At 46.2% G+C, this 20,629-nt stretch overlaps 1 protein-coding gene across 2 annotated transcripts in view; it reads left to right on the top strand.

Annotated features, from left to right (window-relative positions):
• Positions 1-408: 408 nt before the first annotated feature.
• Positions 409-20,629, top strand: part of GAB3 (GRB2 associated binding protein 3) — a 98,038-nt gene continuing 77,817 nt past the window's right edge. The window contains exon 1 of one of the 2 annotated variants that reach the window (XM_087728415.1): positions 409-756. In XM_087728415.1, the coding sequence (XP_087584541.1) occupies positions 685-756 (72 nt within the window). In that variant the 5' untranslated portion in view covers positions 409-684. The remainder of the gene's footprint in view (positions 757-20,629) is intronic. The other variant, XM_087728414.1, reaches the window with a different exon arrangement.

The raw sequence follows: 20,629 nt of genomic DNA on the forward strand, positions 1-20,629 counted from the left end.
CACTGATAACTGTATCACCTATTTCCCCTTGGAGGGTGATGTGTTGTTGTTTGTTGTTTGACAGCAACACAGCTATCGTCTTGTGCAGGGATCTCTTCTTTGCACTCCCCCCCCCCCAAAGTCTCAACATCTTTTTTTGTAGTGGTGAACGTGTTCCAGATCTGGTCTTACTAAAGCTTGAGAAAGGGGCACTCAACCCTGGTTGAAACAAACCATAGTTTCCAGATTCCGGAAGAACCTGTCAAGGAGGAGAGGACGGGGAGGGGGGTTTTCCTACACGCCCCCTGCCTCTTTTCACACCCCGCCCCCGCCCTCTCCCCGGGGAAGCGTCGGTAGAAGCAGCAGCCGTGCCGGGAGAACAAGCAGGACGGGCGGCTAAGCGAGCCACAGCGGCTCCCCGCGGAGCAGGACTGCGCCGCCAGAGGCGAGTCCCGGCCCTTTCACACGTGCCTGGCTTTGTTGACAGGGCTGGGCCAGGCCCGGCATCACGTGCCCCGACGGCCGGCACTGGGCTCGCAGCTGCGCGGGTCTCCGCTCAATGCCGCGACTTCCTGCCTCGGCTGCGAGAGCGGCGGCGGGGGCGATCGGCGCTCCGGTCCGCGTTGGGTGCGGGCGAGCGCCGCCGCCTCCTCTGTGTGGCTGCGGGTCGGGCGGCGCGTCCCCGGGCGCTGGAGGCGGGCGAAGATGAGCGCGGGACACGTCGTCTGCACCGGCTGGCTGATCAAGTCGCCCCCCGAGAAGAAGCTCAAGCGCTACGTGAGTCTCAGGGGGCTCCATCTCTCCCTCCCCTGTGCGGCCCCCTCCCCAAGGAAAGGCCGGCGGCTGCGGATCCTGCTCGGCTTCCGAGCGGGGATTGAGCGAGCGGGAGGCTGGCTGCGTGAGTGGGTGGGTGGGTGCGCTCCTGGGAAAAGGAGGGCTGCGACTCCAGCCGTCTAGGGGGTAAAACGGTGGCTTTGGAGGCGGAGGAGGCTTCTTGGGTGCTTATTTGACCCCCTTCCCAGCCCCCTCCTCCTTTCCCGGCCCCCTCCCCACCACCCTTGGCCCCCTCCCCACCCACATCTCCAACCCCCTCCCACCCTTGGCCCCCAGCCCCCTCCCCATTTACCCTTGTCGCCAACCTTCTCCCACCCTTGTTCCCCAACCCCCTCCCCACCTATTCTTGTCCCCCAGCCCCCTCCCCATTCACCCTTGTCTCCAACCCCCTCCCCACCCGCCCTTGTCCCCCAGCCTCGGGTCTGCCAGCGCCTCCGCGCGTTACGCAATCCGGAGCGAAGGCGGCTTTTGTTTTTTCGAACGAGAGGCCATCGCGCGCGCCTCCAGCCCCGCCGCCGGGCTTGCAAGGCGAGGCGGCCGCCTTTGGCTCCGCTTGGGGAGGGGTGGGCGGGTGGGGGTGAGGCGGCGCCCTCCACCCGACGTGCCCGGCTTGGGAAAGTTGCAGGACCGCGGGCGGGTGGGCGAGCCGGACCGACGAGGAGACGAAATCCTTAGGAGGACTTGCAGCTTTAGCTATTGGATGGGGCGGCGGGACAGACCGTGTCGCGGTTGCAGTCGTTGGGACGTGGGACGAAAGCAAGAGCTCAAGAGCGGGTCCCTACCACGCACCATCACAAAACGTGTAAATAGGGTGACTGGTAGATTTTTTTTGGAGAGATGCGTGTTGTGGTGGGAAGGGGGTTTGTCGAGCTCCGTGGAGCCCTGGGGGCGGACTGGCCATAGATTCGGATTCCGACGTTACCTTTTGGCAGAAAGTTGCAAAGAAAAGCAGATGGTGAGGGTGCAGGAAAGTTTAGGGCAGGGGTTCCCAATCTTTTTTGGGCCATGCCCCACCTAAGCATCACTAAAATCCTGATGCCCCCACCCCGGTGACATCTAATTCTTTACTCAAAAAGTGAACTCTACTCAGGCGGAGGAAGCCTAAAAGGCCATTAACTTGGTTTAAACAAGGTTCAAATTGCCCCCTATTAAAAATGAAATTTAGATTTGGTTTAGAAGCAGCTGTGGGTGAAGAGCGGCTTAAAGTCTTGACCATGAAACCACCTGCTTTCCAGCACACACACACACACACACACACACACACACACACCCTTGTGTGTGATTGACCCCCCCCCCTTCTCAGCTGGAGTTGGGAGGGGGAGCCCTGTTGCTCAGGCGGGGCTGCAGCAGCAGCTGATCCTTCCCACTCTGTTCCCAAACCAATGCCCCTCCTCAGGCTCCGCCCTCTACTCCACCGGGGTTGCCAAGCAGGGGTCCCACCCTCCTGGACCAGCCCGTCCCTCAACAGGCTGAGCAGGACCCCAGGACCGGAGGAAACACCATTCCTGCGCCTGCCCTCCGAGTTGGACTACATGACCTCCAAGGTCCCTTGGTTTAATTTCTCTCACTGGAATCCTATCGGAGCTTCCCAGGGAGGGGAGTGGGAAGAAGAGAGGCAAGTAAAAGGAGGCAGCTCTGGGAAGCAGCTCTGAGAAGGGTTTCGGTGCCTGAAACCCTGTAGAAAAATTCTCCAAATTATTATTAAGTTCTGGAACAAGACTAATATGGGCCCCCTCACTTACACCTGGACACATAAAGCAATAATGTCCTAATTGTACATTTATTAATTACATTCAAACACGCTTGCAGATATATTAAAAAGAGGGCAGGTGCTTCTGTAAAAAATAATAAAAATAATACACAGTATCTAAACAATTGTGAAACAATCTACATAAACAATGAATTGAATACTAGATGGATTACAAGCTCATAACAGTTATGATAGTGGAGTTGTAATGGCATTTATATTCTGCTAAACAAAGGTTTTTGCTTTTTCATAGCAAAATTGCAAATCACATCATCAAAATTAATCGTTTTTGCAACATCAGACTCACTACAGGGTCCTGCCAAATCTTGCCAAATAGATCTTAGATAATGTTTTTTATCAGCTTTAGTTTGCTGATTTGCCCCTTCATGGGCCCCCTTTGAGCTCCATGGGCCCCGGAACAATGTACCGACTGCATTCCACCCACCTCCTCAAGCCTGGCTGGGTGGGTGGGTGGGTTGCAGAGGGCAGGATCCATAGCTCATTTGGGTGCCTTTTCAGTCACACCCCTCGCTTTCGCCTGGAGTTTTTACGTTTCACTCTCCCTCCCTCCCTTTTTTTTTTTTTGAAACCTGGAAAATAAAAGCAAAAGAGAGGCAGTGATCACAGAGAAGGAGATGTTCCCCCCACCCACCCAGGCATCAGGATTTCAGCCCCTCCTTCCCCTCCCCATGGCTTTGGATACTTGTAGTGTATTAGTGACTTGTTCAACGTCCCCCCTCCCACACACAGCCCCGCCTTGACGAACTTTAAATAACTATAGCAGCCAGTCTCTGGGGAGCCTCGCATAAATAGCTATCTCTGGTATCTTTGGATTGTGTTCTGCTGTGGAGGGTGAGATCTCCCTCCCCCCCCTCGGCCTGTTCTCTTGGACAAAAATGCTCGAAATGCTGCATTTGGAACAGGGCAACAATGGATAGATTTATGCATAAAGAGCAGATCAATGGACAATTAGCCCCGGGGATCGGTTGCTGTATCAGAAGAAGCATTTGGGTAGAAATCATTTTCCTTCTCGCCAACCAAGTCTTCCTTTCTGGCCGGTGGGGTTGTGGCTTGAAGAGGACAAGCCAAGGGCTGTGGCAGATGCTGGAATGGGGTGAGCCTGGGTGGGGAACCGGGGCTGAGCTGCAGAGGACATCCCATGTATGCAAAACACTAGTTGAAATCCTCCAAGCAATGTCCCAACGATGGTTTCTCCTCCCCCCCCCCGAAAAAAGGCAACAGGGTGGGGGTTTTTTTTTTGCAGAATAACTTCAATTGGAAGGGACCTTTGAGGTCTTCTAGTCCAACCCCCTGCACAAGCAGGTGGCTGTACAATACTATTTTAGGCAATGTTGCCCAGTCTCTTCTTAAAAGTCTCCAGTGTTGGAGCATCCATAACTTCTGAAGGCAAGTTGTTCCACTGGTTGATTGTTTTTTATTGTCAGGAAATGTATGCTTAGTTCTAGGTTGCTTCTCTCTTTGTTCAGTTTCCATCCATCCCTTGCTTTTTGTCTTGCCTTCTTTTGCTTTGGAAAATAGGTTGAAACCCCCTCCCCTCTTCTTTGTGGAAGCCCCTCAAATATTGGAACACTGCTATCATCTCCTTTAGTCCTTCTTTTCATTAAAGTAGACATACCCAATTCCTGCAGATGTTCTTCATATGCTTTAGCCTGCAGTCCCTTAATCCTCTTGGTTGCTCTTCTCTGCACTCTTTCTAGAGTCTCCATATCTTTTTTACCTCATGGCAACCAAAACTGAATGCAGAGTTCAGTTTTCAGTATTCAAGATCATAACAAGTATGATCTTGTTAGATCTCTGGGGTTTTTATTTGTAGCATGAAGGTTTTTTTTTTAAATGCAGGAGATTTAAAATTCATCTTGCAGATTTCTTATCAGCGTTATTCTTACACCAGAATCTGGAGTTCTTATTTCCGTTCTTATTCTTACGTAACTTTGCATGGGGCATGGTTCCTTGCTGGAGTAAGATTAAAATAAAGAGATGGAGTGATGGGGCATCACTCTTTGTTGCTCCTCTTTGCACTTTCCAGAGTCTCAACATCCTTTTTATATTGTGGGGGACCAAAATTGGTTGCAGTAGTCCAAGTGTGGTCTTACCAAGGCATTATAAAGCGGTAACATCACTTCACATGATCTTGATTCTATCCCTCTGTTTATGCAGTCTAGCCTTGAATTTTCTCTGAAAACATTTCGCTTCTCATCCGAGACGCTTCTTCAGTTCTGAATGGAAGCGCAGTGAAGAAGCTTCTTGGATGAGAAGCGAAACATTTTCAAAGGAAAAAAAATCCAAGAAAGTCCAATTGCCCTTTGCATATAGAAGTCTGTGGGAGCTGAGCTACAATGCTGGGATGCTTATTTTGAACTGCTTATCCAATGAAGTCACAGTCATGGCGGTTGGCTTTCTAAGAATCTTATCACTTTTGTACAAAGAGAACTTACAGAATGAAGGATGACTGTGTAAGATTGCTGGGTAAGGAAAACAGACTGGTCTCAAAAGGCATAAAGCGGATTAGAGTTCAGAATGTCCAAACTGCCCTCTTGGGTGTGACTTTATTGGAATTCAGATCTGTATCATGAGGGTTTGGATAACGATGTTCCTTGCAAAGCTGGGACAGCTTGAAACTTTCAGGAAGAAAGTCCTTGTGATAGCAAATGCGGTAATCTCTGGACTGGGAGAATTGGAAGCCACCAAGAATGAGGTAGAAATGATCAAAATGTCAAGGTTGAAGTTTGTAGAAGGACAAGCTTGTTGTTGTTGTTGTTAGTTGTGAAGTCATGCCCGCCCATTGCGACCCCATGGACAACATTCCTCCAGACCTTCCTGTCCTCCACCATCCCCTGGAGTCCATTTAAGCTCATGCCGACTACTTCGGTGACTCCATCCAGCCACCTATTCTCTGTTGGCCCCTTCTTCTCTTGCCCTCCATTGTTCCCAGCATTAGGCTCTTCTCCAGGGAGTCCTTCCTTCTCATTAGGTGGCCAAAGTATTTGAGTTTCCTCTTCAGCATCTGGCCTTCTAAAGAGCAGTCAGGGTTGATCTCCTCTAGGACCGACCTATTTGATTGCCTTGCAGTCCAAGGGACTCACAGGAGTCTTCTCCAGCACCAGAGTTCAAAGGACTCCATTGGTCCAACTTTTGCAGCCATCCATAGCAACTGGGAAAACCATAGCCTTGACTATACGTCCTTTTGTTGGCAGGGTGATGTCTCTGCTTTTTAATATGCTGTCTAGGTTTGCCATAGCTTTCCTCCCCAGGAGCAAACTTCTTTTAATTTCTTGGCGCACATGCCAGCTGGCTGTCAGCCAAGACCAGCTGGCCAGCGCGCATGCGAGCACCGGAAACTGGAAGCTCAGCTTCCCGGCGCATGCATGCATGCCAGGGAGCTGCTCTTCCAGTTTCTAGCACTCCCGCATGCATGAAGACCAGTTGGCCAGTGTGCATATGTGTGCCGGAACCCAGAAGAGCAATGGGCGACAGCTGGCATGCCCAGAGAGATGGCTCTGCATGCCACTTCCGGCACGGGTGCCATAGATTCCCCACCACGGGCACAAGGGAAATGTTCACTTGTCAAGCAAATATATGGATGTGCAGTTGAGCTTAATAGTAACTTTGGCTTCTCCTATATTGCACAATTGTTCCTTGAAATAGGTAGATACGATTATAAGCCATCAGGCTGGTGATATCTCTTAACAACCATATAGATCAGTGGTTCTTAAACTGGGAGTAATTACCCATGGAGGTAATGTGGACATACCTTGGGAGTAATAGAGCAGTTTGTAATGAAACAATTTGTGAATCAAGGATCCAGATAGGGATGTATGTGAAACAAGAGAGTATAGTTTTTTTTCCTGGCATTATTTAATGACTAGGAAAAAAACATATAATAATAGAGTTGGAAGGGATCTTCAAGGTCTTCTAGTCCAACCCCCTGCTTGAGCAGGAGACCCTATGCCATTTCAAACACGGTTGTCCAATCTCTTTTTGAAAGCTTCCAGTGATGGAACATCCACAATTTCTGAAAGCAAGCTCTTCCATTGGCTGAGTGTCAGCCAGGAAGTTGGGTTGTTGGATGACTGTCTTCAAGGCAGGTGGCCTACCAAAAGGGATGTTAAATCAGTGACTATTGATACAGACCACTTTTGAACATGGGGTTTTAAAATGAACAGATTTGATACTCACAACAATGTTCCAGAGTGCATCATAGAGATCCACTCTGTAACATTGGGCCAAACAAAAGAGATGATTGGGCCAAACAATTTAAGAACTGCTAATATAGATAGATCTCCAATATGATCTCTCTCCATCCTGGTCTCCCAATTGATACCAGTGTAACTGAATCCACCCAACCTTGCTCCTGGCCACCTCTTTGCCTTCTCTTTCTTCTCAACTTCCCACCCTTATGGACTTCTCAAGGCAGGTGGCCCTTCACATCATGCATTCAATGTATGATTAAGTTGATGTTTGGCTATTTTTGCTTTCCATGAGAACTCTGGATTGATTGCTCCTATGGTCTGTTTTTTTTGGGTTTTCCAAGGTGTATCATATCCTTGGTTATTCTCAGACGTTTCCAACACCAAAAGCATCCATAATCTTTCGATCCTGTTTCTTCCAATCTTCTCCCAATGTTCGCTTCCATTGAGTGTCTTTGCAGTGTAATATTTTAAAAATCGAAAGAGAGGAGGCGTAGATGAAACTGGCATTAGCTCTGCCACCCACGTTTCAGTTTCACTCCAGAAGCACGAGGGACTAATTCTAATTTTGGAGGCTTCTTCTGGTAACTTGACATACAATGGAAGTGACATCTCCTCTTTTAATTCACAGGTCTTCACCAGAGACCTGGTGGGAGAAAAATGATTAAAACCTGCCAGAACCAGAACTTTGCTCTTTATTTTCTTGGTGTGACCTCATGATGCAAAGACTTGTAATGCATGTATTTTAACCTCTGGCCACCATCATGGTTAGGCACATCTTGTTAAGGATACTCCCAGGGCGGTATTCAGCCGGTTCGGACTGATTCGCCCGAACTGGTAGCGGAAATTGCCCACATGCCCTGGCTCTGTGCGGTCCCATGTTTTTGAGGCCGGGCGCATGCATGGAAGCAGTGTGTGCACCCGCTAACCGGTGGTAACAAAATATGAAACCCACCACTGAATACCCCAACATATTTACATTCCTATGATGATCTATGGAACAAAGACCCAATTATCTGCAAATGTGTTTTCCTTTTTTGAAGAAACAAACAAACCAGTGTTATTATTTACTGTGGTACAGATTGCCAGATGTCAATTTAGACCATAGGGATGGTTGATAGGGGATTGAGGCCGGATAGGAACTTTATACAAGTAGTCCTCGACATACAACCACAACTGAGCCCCAAATATCTGTTGCTAAGTGAGACAGTTGTTAAGTGAAATTTGCTCCATTTTATGACCTTTCCTTCCACAGTTGTTAAGTGAATGTTAAATTAGTAACCCGGTTCTTAAGTGGCTTCCCCATTGACTTTACTTGTCAGAAGGTTGCAAAAGAGGATCCCTTGTGTTCTGACGTAGGCTTCTTCTCAAGAGCCTGAAGCAAACTCCTGGTCCTGACAAAAAACACTTTTATTAATTTGCTGTGAATTCTTCTCATTCACATCCAGCAAAGTCTTTCAAGGGAGGATTTACAGTCACAGACCTTCTCTGGGTTGGAGAGCTGACAGGCCGATATTTGCAAAACGTGGCAGAGTCTCAGAGAGTCATGAACCAATGAAGCAAACTAATTGCCTCCTGCAAACTCCACTCCCCTTTCGTTCCTCTTTTATTTCCTCTGGGAGGGCCATTCATCATCCACCTGTGGCCTTACTCCCAAGTCGACCCCTGTTCTTTAGCTATTCCCTTCATCTGGCAACTTTGTGCATGCGCACATTGGGAACAGGCTCCAGCTGTTCGTCTGCCTCACTGATGTCTGATTCCAAAGGCAGCTGATAACTGTCAGAGGGCTCTGGCCCCCTCTCTGCCTCCGACACAGAGCCCTCATCAGAGCCTTCCCCAGACTCCAGGGCTGGCCCATCTTCCTCCCCAACCTCCTCACTGTCCGAATCGGCTGCTATCTCTGCTGGCTGCTGGCAGGCCAAATGCTGTTTGGCCTGCCAGCAGAGGTAGCATGCTGATCCCGGGACCCTGCAACCGTCATAAATATGAGTCAGTTGCCGACAGTCTGAATTTTGAACACATGACCATAGGGATGCTACAACGGTCGTGTGAAAAATGCTCAAGTTGCTGTTTTCAGTGCCGTTGTAACTTCAGTCAGTAAATGAACTGCTCTAAGCTGAGGACTCCTTGTCTCTTTTTTAAGTTGACTATAACATGAATGCTACTGTGTTACTTTTATTTATGTTTTTATATTTATCAAGAATTGTTTCCGCAGAATAAATTGAAATTGAAAAAAAGAAAAGAAAGAGGAGAAGAAAAGAAGAGGAGAAGAAACCAAACAGTGCAAGAAATGCAAAAAAGAAAGAGGCAAAAGTTAAGAAATATATAAGTGGCTTCAGAACATTCTTTTCCAGAGATAATTACTATTGTACGATTCTTCCTCTATTATGCAAGTCCCTTCAGCTCTTATTATGTTTCTAAATAAAGAGAAGAAACTATTGTTTTCCCCATTAAATGGTTATTACCTCAGAGCTGGTTATCTAAGATTAGCAAAGAGGCTGTTGTAATTAAAACCAATATTTCCTTATAGGGAGATTTGTGAGCTGAATAGTTCAGATCTCCATGTGTTTAGGCCAGAGGTCTTCAAACTTGGCAACTTTAAGACCAGCTATGCTGGCTGGAGAATTCTCGGAGTTGAAGTCCACAAGTCTTAAGGTAAAGCTAAAGATTCCCCTTGCTAGTCGTTCCTGACTCCAGGGGGCGGTGCTCATCTCTGTTTCAAAGCCGAAGAGCCAGCACTGTCCGAAGATGTCTCCGTGGTCATGTGGCCGGCATGACTAAATGCCGAAGGTGCAGAACGCTGTTACCTTCCCAACAAAGGCGGTCCCTATTTTTCTACTTGCATTTTTTACGTGCTTTCGAACTGCTAGGTTGGCAGAAGCTGAGACAAGCATTGGGAGCTCACTCCGTTACACAGTGCTAGGGATTCAAACTGCTGACCTTTCTGATCGACAAGCTCAGCATCTTAGCCACTGAGCCACCGCGTCCCACAAGTCTTAAAAGTTGGCAAGTTTGGGGAACCCTGGTTTGGGCCTTCTTCAAATTCACAAGGGTGAGATTTATTTAAAAGCATTCCCTTGCAAAAATCCCCCTGACCATAAACAAATGAACGGGTCCATTTTTTTATTTTTCTTTGTCTTCTGATGGAAGAGAAACATATGACAGGCTCTGCGCTGTGTGATTTTTTTGGGTGGTGCGACATTGAACCTAAGACTGGGCCATCTTCCCCGCCTACGTTTTTTGGATTCTCCCAAGTTCTTCCTTTCTACAGCAACAATTCTAAAAGCAGAAGTTTCAGCAGTCATTTGACCTCCTTCTGCTTTTTGGGGGCCGGTTGGTAATATATTAACTGGTTCTTAGTATCTCCTAGGAGCGAACTGCCCTCCTCTTCAAACCAAAATTAGAACCTCAGTATGAAAACAGCCAGGGACGCGGTGACTCAGGGTCTAAGACGCTGAGCTTGTCGATCAGAAAGGTCAGCAGTTCGGCGGTTCAAATCCCTAGCGCCGTGTAATGGAGTGAGCTACCGTTACTTGTCCCAGCTTCTGCCAACCTAACAGTTCGAAACATGCAAGTAGACATATAGAAACCACCTTTGGTGGGAAAGTAACAGCGTTCTGTGAGCCTTCGGCGTTTAGTCATGTCGGCCACATGACCATGGAGACGTCTTCGGACAGCACTGGCTCTTTGGCTTTGAAATGAAGATGAGCACCGCCCTCTAGAGTCGGGAACGACTAGCATGTATGTGCGAGGGGAACCTTTACCCTTTACCTTATGAAAACAGCCCTGAAACAGTCACTGGGTTAGGCTGTTTGGATGGAACAGAATCAGGAGCAATTCACCCTGCTGAACTTTTGCTCATCTTAATTTGCTGAGGTCGCAACTTGGGTTTTCCAGTCCAGACAACATCAACTCTTTTCAACAAATGTGGGAGGAAGCATGATCCTCATCTATTTGTCTCAAACGATGCTCCATCCTGGCTTGTGTCTTGCTGGTGGGAAAGGATACCTCTTTAGCTAACTCCTCAACATGTTCTGAAAATAGTGAACAAGAGTCAAGTTAAGGTGTTGGTCTACGGTCTGAAATGTCCACTTCTGTGTTCACCATCTTGGAAGCTTCCCGAGTGTCTTTTGGCCAACATGTATTTGTGTTTGCATTTACTAGTTTGTCAAATATGTACAAGATAGTAGGTATAAATATAAACATGGACATGAACAAAAGAAATGAATACAGATAAGTGGGGACAGTAGGACAGGGACGGTAGGCACGCTGGTGCGCTTATGCACGCTCCCTTTACAGACCTCTTAGGAATAGTGTAAGGTCCATGGGAGACAGTTTGAGGTTGAAGCTGTGAAGGTTCAAGGATGTAACAACGGAGTCAGGTAGAGCATTCCAGGCGTTGATCACTCTGTTGCTGAAGTCGTATTTTCTGCAATCGAGTTTGGAGCGGTTTACCTTGAGTTTGCATCAATTGTTTGCCCGTGTATTATAGAGGTGGAAGCTGAAGAGGTTGTTGACAGGTAGGACGTTGTAAGAGACAATGTTGTGTACTGTGCTTAGATCATACCGTAGGCGGCGCAGTTCCAGATTATGCAAACCCAAAATTTTGAGCCTGGCGGCCTTACAGAGTTCTTGGAAAAATCTTACAGGGGAGAAGGCTGTATACTTTTCTAGCGAAACTGAAGTAAAGACATTGCAAGCCTAACAATCATTAAAAGAAACACTTGAAAGTGTGCAATTTGTACATGTGGTTTATATGCGTTGGGTCAACCGTGCTAATGCAAAGAATATGCACTTTTGGAAGGGGGGGAGAAAACAGCTGGTCACAACTGCCAAGTTCGTACCAGTGTTGAAGGATCAAGGGAATGTTGGATCAGTCATGGGGATCAATGGCTATTCATCTTGATGGCAACAAGGCTGCTTCTGAAAGCTGGGAGACCAGTGGGCTTAACTGTGCAGTTGAGAACACACTATTGGCCTTGATGGGCCAGGCGTCTTATCCAGCAACTCAGAGTTGATGTTTTTATGACCAAAAAGTAGCAATAGCACTTAGACTGATGTACCGCTTCATAATGCTTTTACAGCCCTCTCTAAGCAGTTTATAGAGTCAGCATCTTGCCCCCAATAATCTGCGCCCTCATTTTACTGACTTCGGAAGGATGGAAGGCAGGAGTTAAAACTCCAGTAGATGGCAGAATTAGCCTGCAATACTGCATCCTGACCACTGCGCCACCACAGCTCTTATCTTCTCATAAGATGTGTTTATTTACTGCTATTTTAGGTTCCCCTTTGTACTACAACAAGAGTGTATGAGAGGCAAGGAGGGGTCTCTGTCAGTGTAGCTATATTCATGAACTGGAGTAGGGCTTAGTAACAAAGTCAGCCAATGGGGGCTGAAACAGCTAGGAGCCTGGGCATGGCTTAGCTCTGGGGCTCTGAGTCTGTGTTGAACTCAAAACTAGTCTGCTGCTCTGAACTGAAATTGAAACTTTTTTCCTTCTCTGCCTGTGTTTTGTTTGTATTTGCCACCAGGTTGGAAAACCTGCTTTTGGTATTGTATATTTACTTTATGCGTTATGTTGTATATAAAGAGAAGTTAATGAATCCTGCTGAATCAGTTACCTGTGTGTGCTTTCTCGATGTGATTGCTGAAACAAACTCTGACAGTCTCCTCTCATTTAATTTTTACAACAACCCTCTGAAGGTGGGAGATTGACTCAAGATTGCCCCACATTGGGACTGGAATCTGGAGTTCTTCCTTTATCATCTTCTCCATTACACAATGTTGGTCCTTGCTCCCTAAAACAATACAGGTCGTCCTTGCCTTAACGACTACCATTGAGTCCAACATTTCTGTTGCTAAGCGAGACAGTTGTTCAGTGAATTTTGCCCCATTTTACGACCCTTCTTGCCACAATTGTTAAGTGAATCAATGTAATTCTTAAGTTAGTAACAGGGTTGTTAAGTGACTCTGGCTAGTCAGAAGGTGACAAAAGGGGTTTGTGGGATCCCAGGACATTGCAACCGTCATAAATATGAGTTAGTTTCCAAGCATCTGAATGTTGATCACATAAGTGTCAGGATGCTGCAACAAAAATTGTAAGTCAATTTTTTCGGTGCTGCTGTCACTTCGAATGGCCACAAAACAGAACTGTTGCAAGTTGAGGACATTGCGCTCCCCCCATTAAGTTGGGGGAATGTTGGTGTTGAATATCCAGGATTCTTAAAAGGCCAGCAACAGGCCATGCTGCGTCCCAGCCAATCAGGGCGCAGCATAGGCTGTTGCTGGCCTTTTAAGAATCCTGGATATTCAACAGTTGGGAGTTAAAATCCATACCTTTTAAAGTTGCTAAGGTTGAGAAATGCTGATCGGAAGCGTCATCCAATTTTCCTGCTAAAGGATGAATAGCTGGCCAGCATTTATTTTTCTCCTCCTTCTTCCAAGAAAACATGGAGATCAGCCATCTTGGGAGGAGTTAAAGACTTCAGCCCCTTGTACATTTCTTCATTAGCTCATGTGGGCTTAGGATCCTCTCCCTGCTGACATCATCTGCCATTTAGCTCTAACATTCAAGGAACTGGAAATTTCAAAGGCCTTTTGGCTGAAGGAAGCAGGATTGGGCTGGGCAGCTGGAGATGCTACCTCCATCGTTTTACATAGTGATAAATGCTTTGGGCGTTTCTTTTACTAGGATGATGTTTTGCTCCCTTTAATGAGAAAATGCTTTGTGCAAAGAACACTGCTGGCTGATCAACAGAGTCATTTCCCTTGCACAGGGGTGGATGGGGGTGGGGGGATTCAACAGGTTCTGACAGGTTCTGGAGAACCAGTAGCGGAAATTTTGAGTAGTTTGGAGAACCGGCATATACTGCCTCTGGCTGGCCCCAGGAGTAGGATGGGAATGGGGATTTTGTAGTATCCTTCCCCTGGAGTGGGGAGGGAATGAGATTTTGCAGTATCCTTCCCCTGGAGTGGGGAGGGAATGGAGATTTTGCAGTATCCTCCCAGGAGTGGAGTGGAAATGGAGATTTTGCAGTATTCTTCTCCCAGGAGTGTGGAGGGAATGCAGATTTTACAGTAACCTTCCCCTGGAGTGAGGAGGGAATGGAGATTTTACAGTATCCTTCCCCTGGAGTGAGGAGGGAATAGAGATTTTACAGTATCCTTCCCCTGGAGTGGGGAGGGAATGGGTATTTTGCAGTATCCTTCCCCTGCCACACCCACTAAGCCATGCCATGCCCATCAAGCCATGCCCACAGAACCGGTAGTAAAAAAAAGTTGAATTTCACCACTGCCTACTGGGCACAGTTTTGCTCAGTTAGAGGTTATAGGAATCAGAGTTTCGGTAATGTATAGATTTGAAATAGCTGAAGGGAAGGAACCACGTGATCCTACATCCTGGGGAGGCACCCAAACGGCAGATTTGTCTATGATCCTGCAGATCCCCTTTTTTCTGCTTTCTCATACCATGATTGCCAGAAATTGGCGGTGCAGTTTCCTGCCATTTTGAAGCAGGAAACACACACACAAACTGTAACGTAACCCTGAAAATAGTTTTCAAAAAAAAAGAAAGAAAGAAAAGAAAAAAGAAATGCTCTGGAGAAATGAGAGAAAATGTTCCCTGTGTAGAAAAATAGGAAAAGAAATCCTTTCCCCATTTATTTATATTGGTCAACCTATTTCCCAAGGCACCTGAAGGCCAAACAAGGAATAACGGATGGAAACTGATCAAGGAGAGATTCAACCTAGAAATGAGGAGGGATTTTCTGACAGTGAGAACAATCAACCCATGGAACAGAAGTTGCCTTCGGAAGTTGTGGGAGCTTCATTACTGGAGGCTTTCAAGAAGAGACTGGACTGCCATTTGTCAGAAATGGTGTAGGGTCTTCTGTTTGAGTGGGGGTTGGACTAGATGACCTACAAGGTCCCTTCCAACTCTGTTAATCTGTTAATCTGTTGCTTGCCTGTTCTACATGATCTCCCCTTCTGCTGGGCCTTGTAAATATGCCCTCTTTTTTTAAAAAAAAAGTTTTTTTTTATTTTTCCCTTTCAAATTCATTCATAGATATACATTCTTATAATTGCTATTTAACATTTATCTATTCATCATTAGTCCCTATAGTCATTTTTACACACACACACACACACACACACACACACACACACACACACACAATATAGTTTGGGTCCCTTTTTTGTCACTCCATGCTTCCATCTTATTTTGCAACAACCTGACTCTTTTCATCTTCTCAACCTCCCTTCTGTACCTTCTTCTTTCCTCCTCTCCTTCCTTCTTTCTTCTTCCCCTCTCTTCCCCTTCTCCTCCTCCTTTCTCCTCTTTCTTACCCTCTCCCCTACTGTTAATTCCCCACCCTTACTTTCTCTACTTTAGTCTTTACCCTTTAAATATGCCCTCTAACCACCAAAATATTACCCAAATGATAGGAAAAGGGATAACAGAATCCGGAGGCAGAGTGAAAAGGGGGATAAGCCTAGAATTCCTATGTAGTCACAAGCGAACTAACCACCGCCACCACCCCTTGAGCTCCATTGGCCCTTATCTAGCTCTAAGCAGGTGCTAGTTGAGAATAATCATAATCATGCTTAATCATGAATCTTGTGCATAATCATGAACAGCAATACATCCGTTTAATTGGACCTTCAGATGTGGGCCTGATCTTTCCACACCTGACACAAGCTTACCATAAGCCAAGGTGGCGCAGTGGTTAAATGCAGCACTGCAGGCTACTGCTAGATCAGCAGGTCAGCGGTTCAAATCTCACCGGCTCAGGGTTGACTCAGCCTTCCATCCTTCCGAGGTGGATAAAATGAGGACCCAGATTGTTGGGGGCAATATGCTGACTCTCTGTAAACCGCTTAGAGAGGCCTGAAAGGCCTATGAAGCGGTATATAAGTCTACTGCTATTGCTATTGCTATAAAGCTTTGGGATGTAAGAACATGATCGAGACGAGGGAGGGAGGGAGGCATTTATGGGTGGAGCTAGCTGAGGCTGGTGAACTAGGATAAGGTTCCTTGAATTTGTTCCCTGGTGGCCCAGCTTTTATTGCAAGCTAGGTAGCCCTTGACCTGTAACAATTCATTTAGCAACCGTTTGAAGTTACAAAGGGCGCTGAAAGAAGTAACTTGTGACAGTCCTCACACTTAACAGTCACATGATTAAAAGTTGAACACTTGGCAGCTAGCCTGTGTTTACAGTGGTTGTGGTGTTCTGGTGTCATGTGCGTGCCATTTGCGACTTTCCCAGATAACCTCTGATAAGCAAAGTCAATGGGGGAAGCTGGATTCCTTTAACGACTGCATGATCCTCTTAGCAACTGCAGTGAGTCGCTTAACAATAGTGGCAAAAAAAGATTGCAGAATTGGACACGGCTTGCTTAACAAACAACTTGCTTAGCAACAAGTGTTCTGGTCCCAACTGTTGGTCTTGTTCTGAGCTGGGCTTCCTGGCAAAGCATAAATCGCACGGTTAGTCCCCCAAACCCTCTTTTATTTAAACGGCTGTGAATTATGGTCATTCACATCCCATAATGATTTACAAACAGTCTGTGAAGAGTCCGACAGAGGTCTGCCACAGTCTTTCAGGGTAATGCTGATAAGCACCCACCTTTATCTCCCTTGAAAGGCTGCCAGCGATTTAATTGCCAGTTAGTTTTGCAAGGCCAAATGGATCACAGAGTCAAAATGGAGCTTCTCGGAGTTTGAACCGACCAGAATGAACGAATTGCTTCCTGCAGAGTCATGTCCGTTTGCTCCTCCTTTATGTCTTATGGGAGGAGGCCAATCATCTCCAAGCCTTTCTCCCGAGTCGCCCCTTTGTCTTAACTGTTCTTGCCTTCTGGCAGCTCTGCAGAAGCATGTCCACACTGGGAACAGTCTCACACTGTTCTTCTGCATCCCTGATGTCAGATTCCGGAGGCTCTGGAGGCAGCACATAACTAGCAGATGGCCTTGGCCCCCTCTCTGCCTCCGATGCAGAGCCCTCATCCGAGCCTTCCCCAGACTCCAGGACTGGCCCATGTTCCTCCCCAACCTCCTCACTCTCCGACTCTGGACCACAACAGGTCATAAGTCAAGTTCTACCTTTATATGATTATAAAAAAGCAGTGCAATTCTGCTTTTGCAGAGCATTTATAACAACCCTTCAGCCTTTTTAGAATGTTTTTCTGTTTCTTTCTCAGCTGCTCCTAAGAAGCCACGAATTCAAATCCCCGCTCGGCTCTTCAGGCCAGTTGCCCATCTGCTGAGTTACAGATGGACATAACTGACCACACAAGATTGTTTTGGGAGGGAAGAAGGAAGGAACCCACAATCCCATTGAGCCCTTTGCTTATAAAATAATAATAATAATGTTGAGAACTACGTTGCAAAGCGATTGCCTTTCCTCTCTAAACTTTGCATGTAGCAAACAGTACAAATTGCGCGAACGACCCATATTTCATAGCTCACATCTTATACAAACTCCTTGGGATTAGCCAAGGGTGATAAACAAACCCTGCTTAGAATCACCATTAGCGTAAACTGTGGAATCCACACAACCCTGCGAAACAGCTGTTGGTATGCTCTTTGCAGTTGATGCATATTCTGTCCTGTAGAACTCATCAGATGGTTGACAGGGGTGAAGATCTATTGACTGGCCTGAATGACACTCATGCAAAGACTACCAGCAAGGGATCCACATTCCTTGAGGTCCCAACTCCTCTTTCCCACCAAAGCAAAGAGGTCTGCGAATCCAAAACTAGGGTTTTGCCTCCAGCAATAAATCTGTCAGACGGATAAACCAAATTCCTGACAGCTACAGCAATGAATCAGGGGGACAACTTGCCTCCAGAAGTTGAGAATGCGCCAACACTGGAAGTTTTTAAGAAGGGATTGGATAACCATTTGTCTGAAGGGGTGTAGGGTTTCATGCATTAGAATTTAGATTTAGATTTAGATTTAGATTTAGAAGGTTTATTTATATGCCGCCCTTTTCCCTGGGGGGGACTCAGGGCGGCTCACAATCCAAAGGAAAGGGGGGAAAACAGACTTTTTACATATAAGACAATACATAATTAAAACACAACATTCATACCATTCGGGCGGGTTACAATCTTAGCCCCAGGCCTGACGGGATAGCCAGATTCTGAGGGCTGTGCGGAAGGTCTGGAGGGTGGTGAGGGTACGAATCCACGGGGAGATCGTTCCATAGGGTCGGAGCTACCACCGAGAAGGCTCTCCTCCGCGTGGTTGCCAGTCGGCATTGACCAGCAGATGGGACTCGGAGGAGGCCTAATCGATGAGATCTAATAGGTCGTGTGGAGGTAATTGGCAGTAGGCGGTCTCTCAAGTACATGAACTGGGGGTTGGACTAGAAGACTTCCAAGGTCTCTTCCAACCTGTTCTATCCTGTGGTATTCTATTCTATTTCCTGACAATAAGAACCATCAACCAGTTGGGTGCCCCAACACTGGAGGTTTTTAAGAAAGTCTGTCTGAAATAGTATAGGGTCTCCTGCTTGAGCAGGGGGTTGGATTAGATGACTTTCAAGGTCCCTTCCAGCTCTATTCTGATTAACTGATTGTTAAACAAATCAGCTACCTACAAAATATTTAGATATGCCTTCAAAATAAATTGATCATCATGAAGTTGGCATTAGTCGCCACAAAGTTGGGATTAACAACTTCATGGGTTCCCTGGAAAGACGCATCACAATGGAAGCAATTTCTGCTTTCACTAGTAGGATGTTTCTCAATCAGTCAAAGGCAACCTGGTTGAGTTTTCTGTTTGGTGTTGCGTTGAGGTTGAACAGCCTCTTCCATAGAACTGCTGAGTTCCAGAAACCCCCTTTGTAAATAACAAATGCAGTTACATCTGCTCTCTTCCCAAGATGGTGACCGCCAGATTTCAGGTTAGGCAAGCATCCGAGGAATAGCCATCTCAACCCATCTGCAGATGGATTGGGAAAAGCATTGGCCTTGTGTTTATTAAAACCTCTGATGAATATTGTGCCCAATAATGTTAAAATTTGTGTGGGAATGAATGCCGTTATTTGAAACAAAACAAAAATATAAAAGGTTGTATGTAGTACTTTCCTTGTTTAGTTCCCTTGCAGAACTAAAGGCAGAATAGGTCTTGTTCATCAAAATGGAAAGCTCCCTTCCCTTCCTTCCATCTTCCTTCTCTTTCTTTTTTCTTCCCTTCCCATCTCCCTTCCCTCTTTCTTCTATTTCTTTTTTCCTTCCTTCCTATCTCCCTCCCTCACTCTCTTCCTTCCTTTCTTTCTTCCTTCCCTTTCTTTTTTCTTCTCTTTTTTCCTTCCTTCCTTCCCATCTTCCTCCCTCCCTTCCTGCCTGCCTTCCCTTCCCTCTTTCTTCTCTTTCTTTTTTCTTTCTTTCCTTCCCATCTACCTTTCCTCTTTCTTCTCTTTCTTTCTTCCTTCTTCCCCATCTCCCTCCCCCTCCCTCCCCTCTTTCTTCTCTTTCTTTTTTCTTTCCTTCCTTCCCAGCTCCCACCCCTTCCTTCTTTTTCTTTTTTCCTTCCTTTCCCTTCCCTCTTCCCTCTCCTTCCTTCCTTCCTTTCCCTTCCCTTCCCTTATCAAAATTTATCTTTTCAGTTGACCAAAACATCCAAAAGCAAATTCTTTTTCCTGAAATTAAAGAGCACTTACTAGATAAATGTAAGTTATTTTAACACACAACTAATTTTGGAACAGTAGTTCATAGCTTTGGGGGCAGATCCGATATCTCCCTTCCCTTCTCAAAAATCTGCAGGCAAACCATAATTTTATTATAACCAAAGGGGGAAGGGAAGCCTTAACTTGTTTAAAGAGATTTACATTTAATTCAGATGGAATGAAATGAAACCAAATCAAATGTTTAATTGTCTTGGTCTCACCCACTAACTGGAAAACACATTGTTCTCTCCCAGCCTTATTTTGAATGCCTTCCAAATGACCAGTATGAACCTTGGCTTGAAACATATTATGCTTCCCTGTTCTAGAGTGTGGATGATATGCCCTTCACTTTTGATTAATTAAAGGTAAAGCTAAAGCTAAAGGTTCCCCTCGCACATATGTGCTAGTCGTTCCCAACTCTAGGGGGCATGCTCATCTCCGTTTCAAAGCCAAAGAGCCAGTGCTGTCCAAAGACGTCTCCATGGTCATGTGGCCGACATGACTAAATGCCAAAGGCTCATGGAACACTATTATCTTCCCATTAAAGGTGGTTCTTATTTTTCTATTTGCATTTTTACATGCTTTCGAACTGCTAGGTTGGCAGAAGCTGGGACAAGTAATGGGGGCTCATTCTGTTACGTGACACTAGGGATTTGAACTGCTCAACTGCCGATCTTTGTGATCAACAAGCTCAGCATCTTAGCCTCTGAGGCAATACATCAACGCTTTTAATTAATTATGTGCCATCAAATTGATGTTGACTCTTAGTCACCCCTAGGAAACTCTATGTGATGATCTGTTCCTAACTTGTCCCTTCAGGTCTTCCAACGGTGCTGTCATCATTACTGTAACTGAGTCTTCCATCTTGTTACTGGGGATCTTCTTCTCTTTCCTTCCACCTTTCCCACCTTTAGAGCCTTCTCCAAAGAGCTTGGTCTTCATATGAGTCCAAAGCAAGATAATTTGAGCTTGGTCATTCTCCAGGTTGATTTTTTTGATGATCCATTGGTGGGGTTTTTTTTTTTTTGGTTTGTTATTGTTCACAGCATTCTTCGAAGTCTTCTCCAATCCAAAGTTCAAAGGCATCAGCACTTTTTCTATCTGGCTTCTTCAAAGTCAACTTTCGCTTCCACAGAATGCCCCTAGGAAAAGCATGGCCTCTACTTGACCCATGTCTACTTAATGT

Source organism: Thamnophis sirtalis, unplaced genomic scaffold (genome assembly GCF_051295495.1).
Source record: "Thamnophis sirtalis isolate CommonGarterSnake01/CBP01778 unplaced genomic scaffold, rThaSir2_p1.2 scaffold_13, whole genome shotgun sequence".
Classification (NCBI taxonomy): Eukaryota; Metazoa; Chordata; class Lepidosauria; order Squamata; family Natricidae; genus Thamnophis; species Thamnophis sirtalis.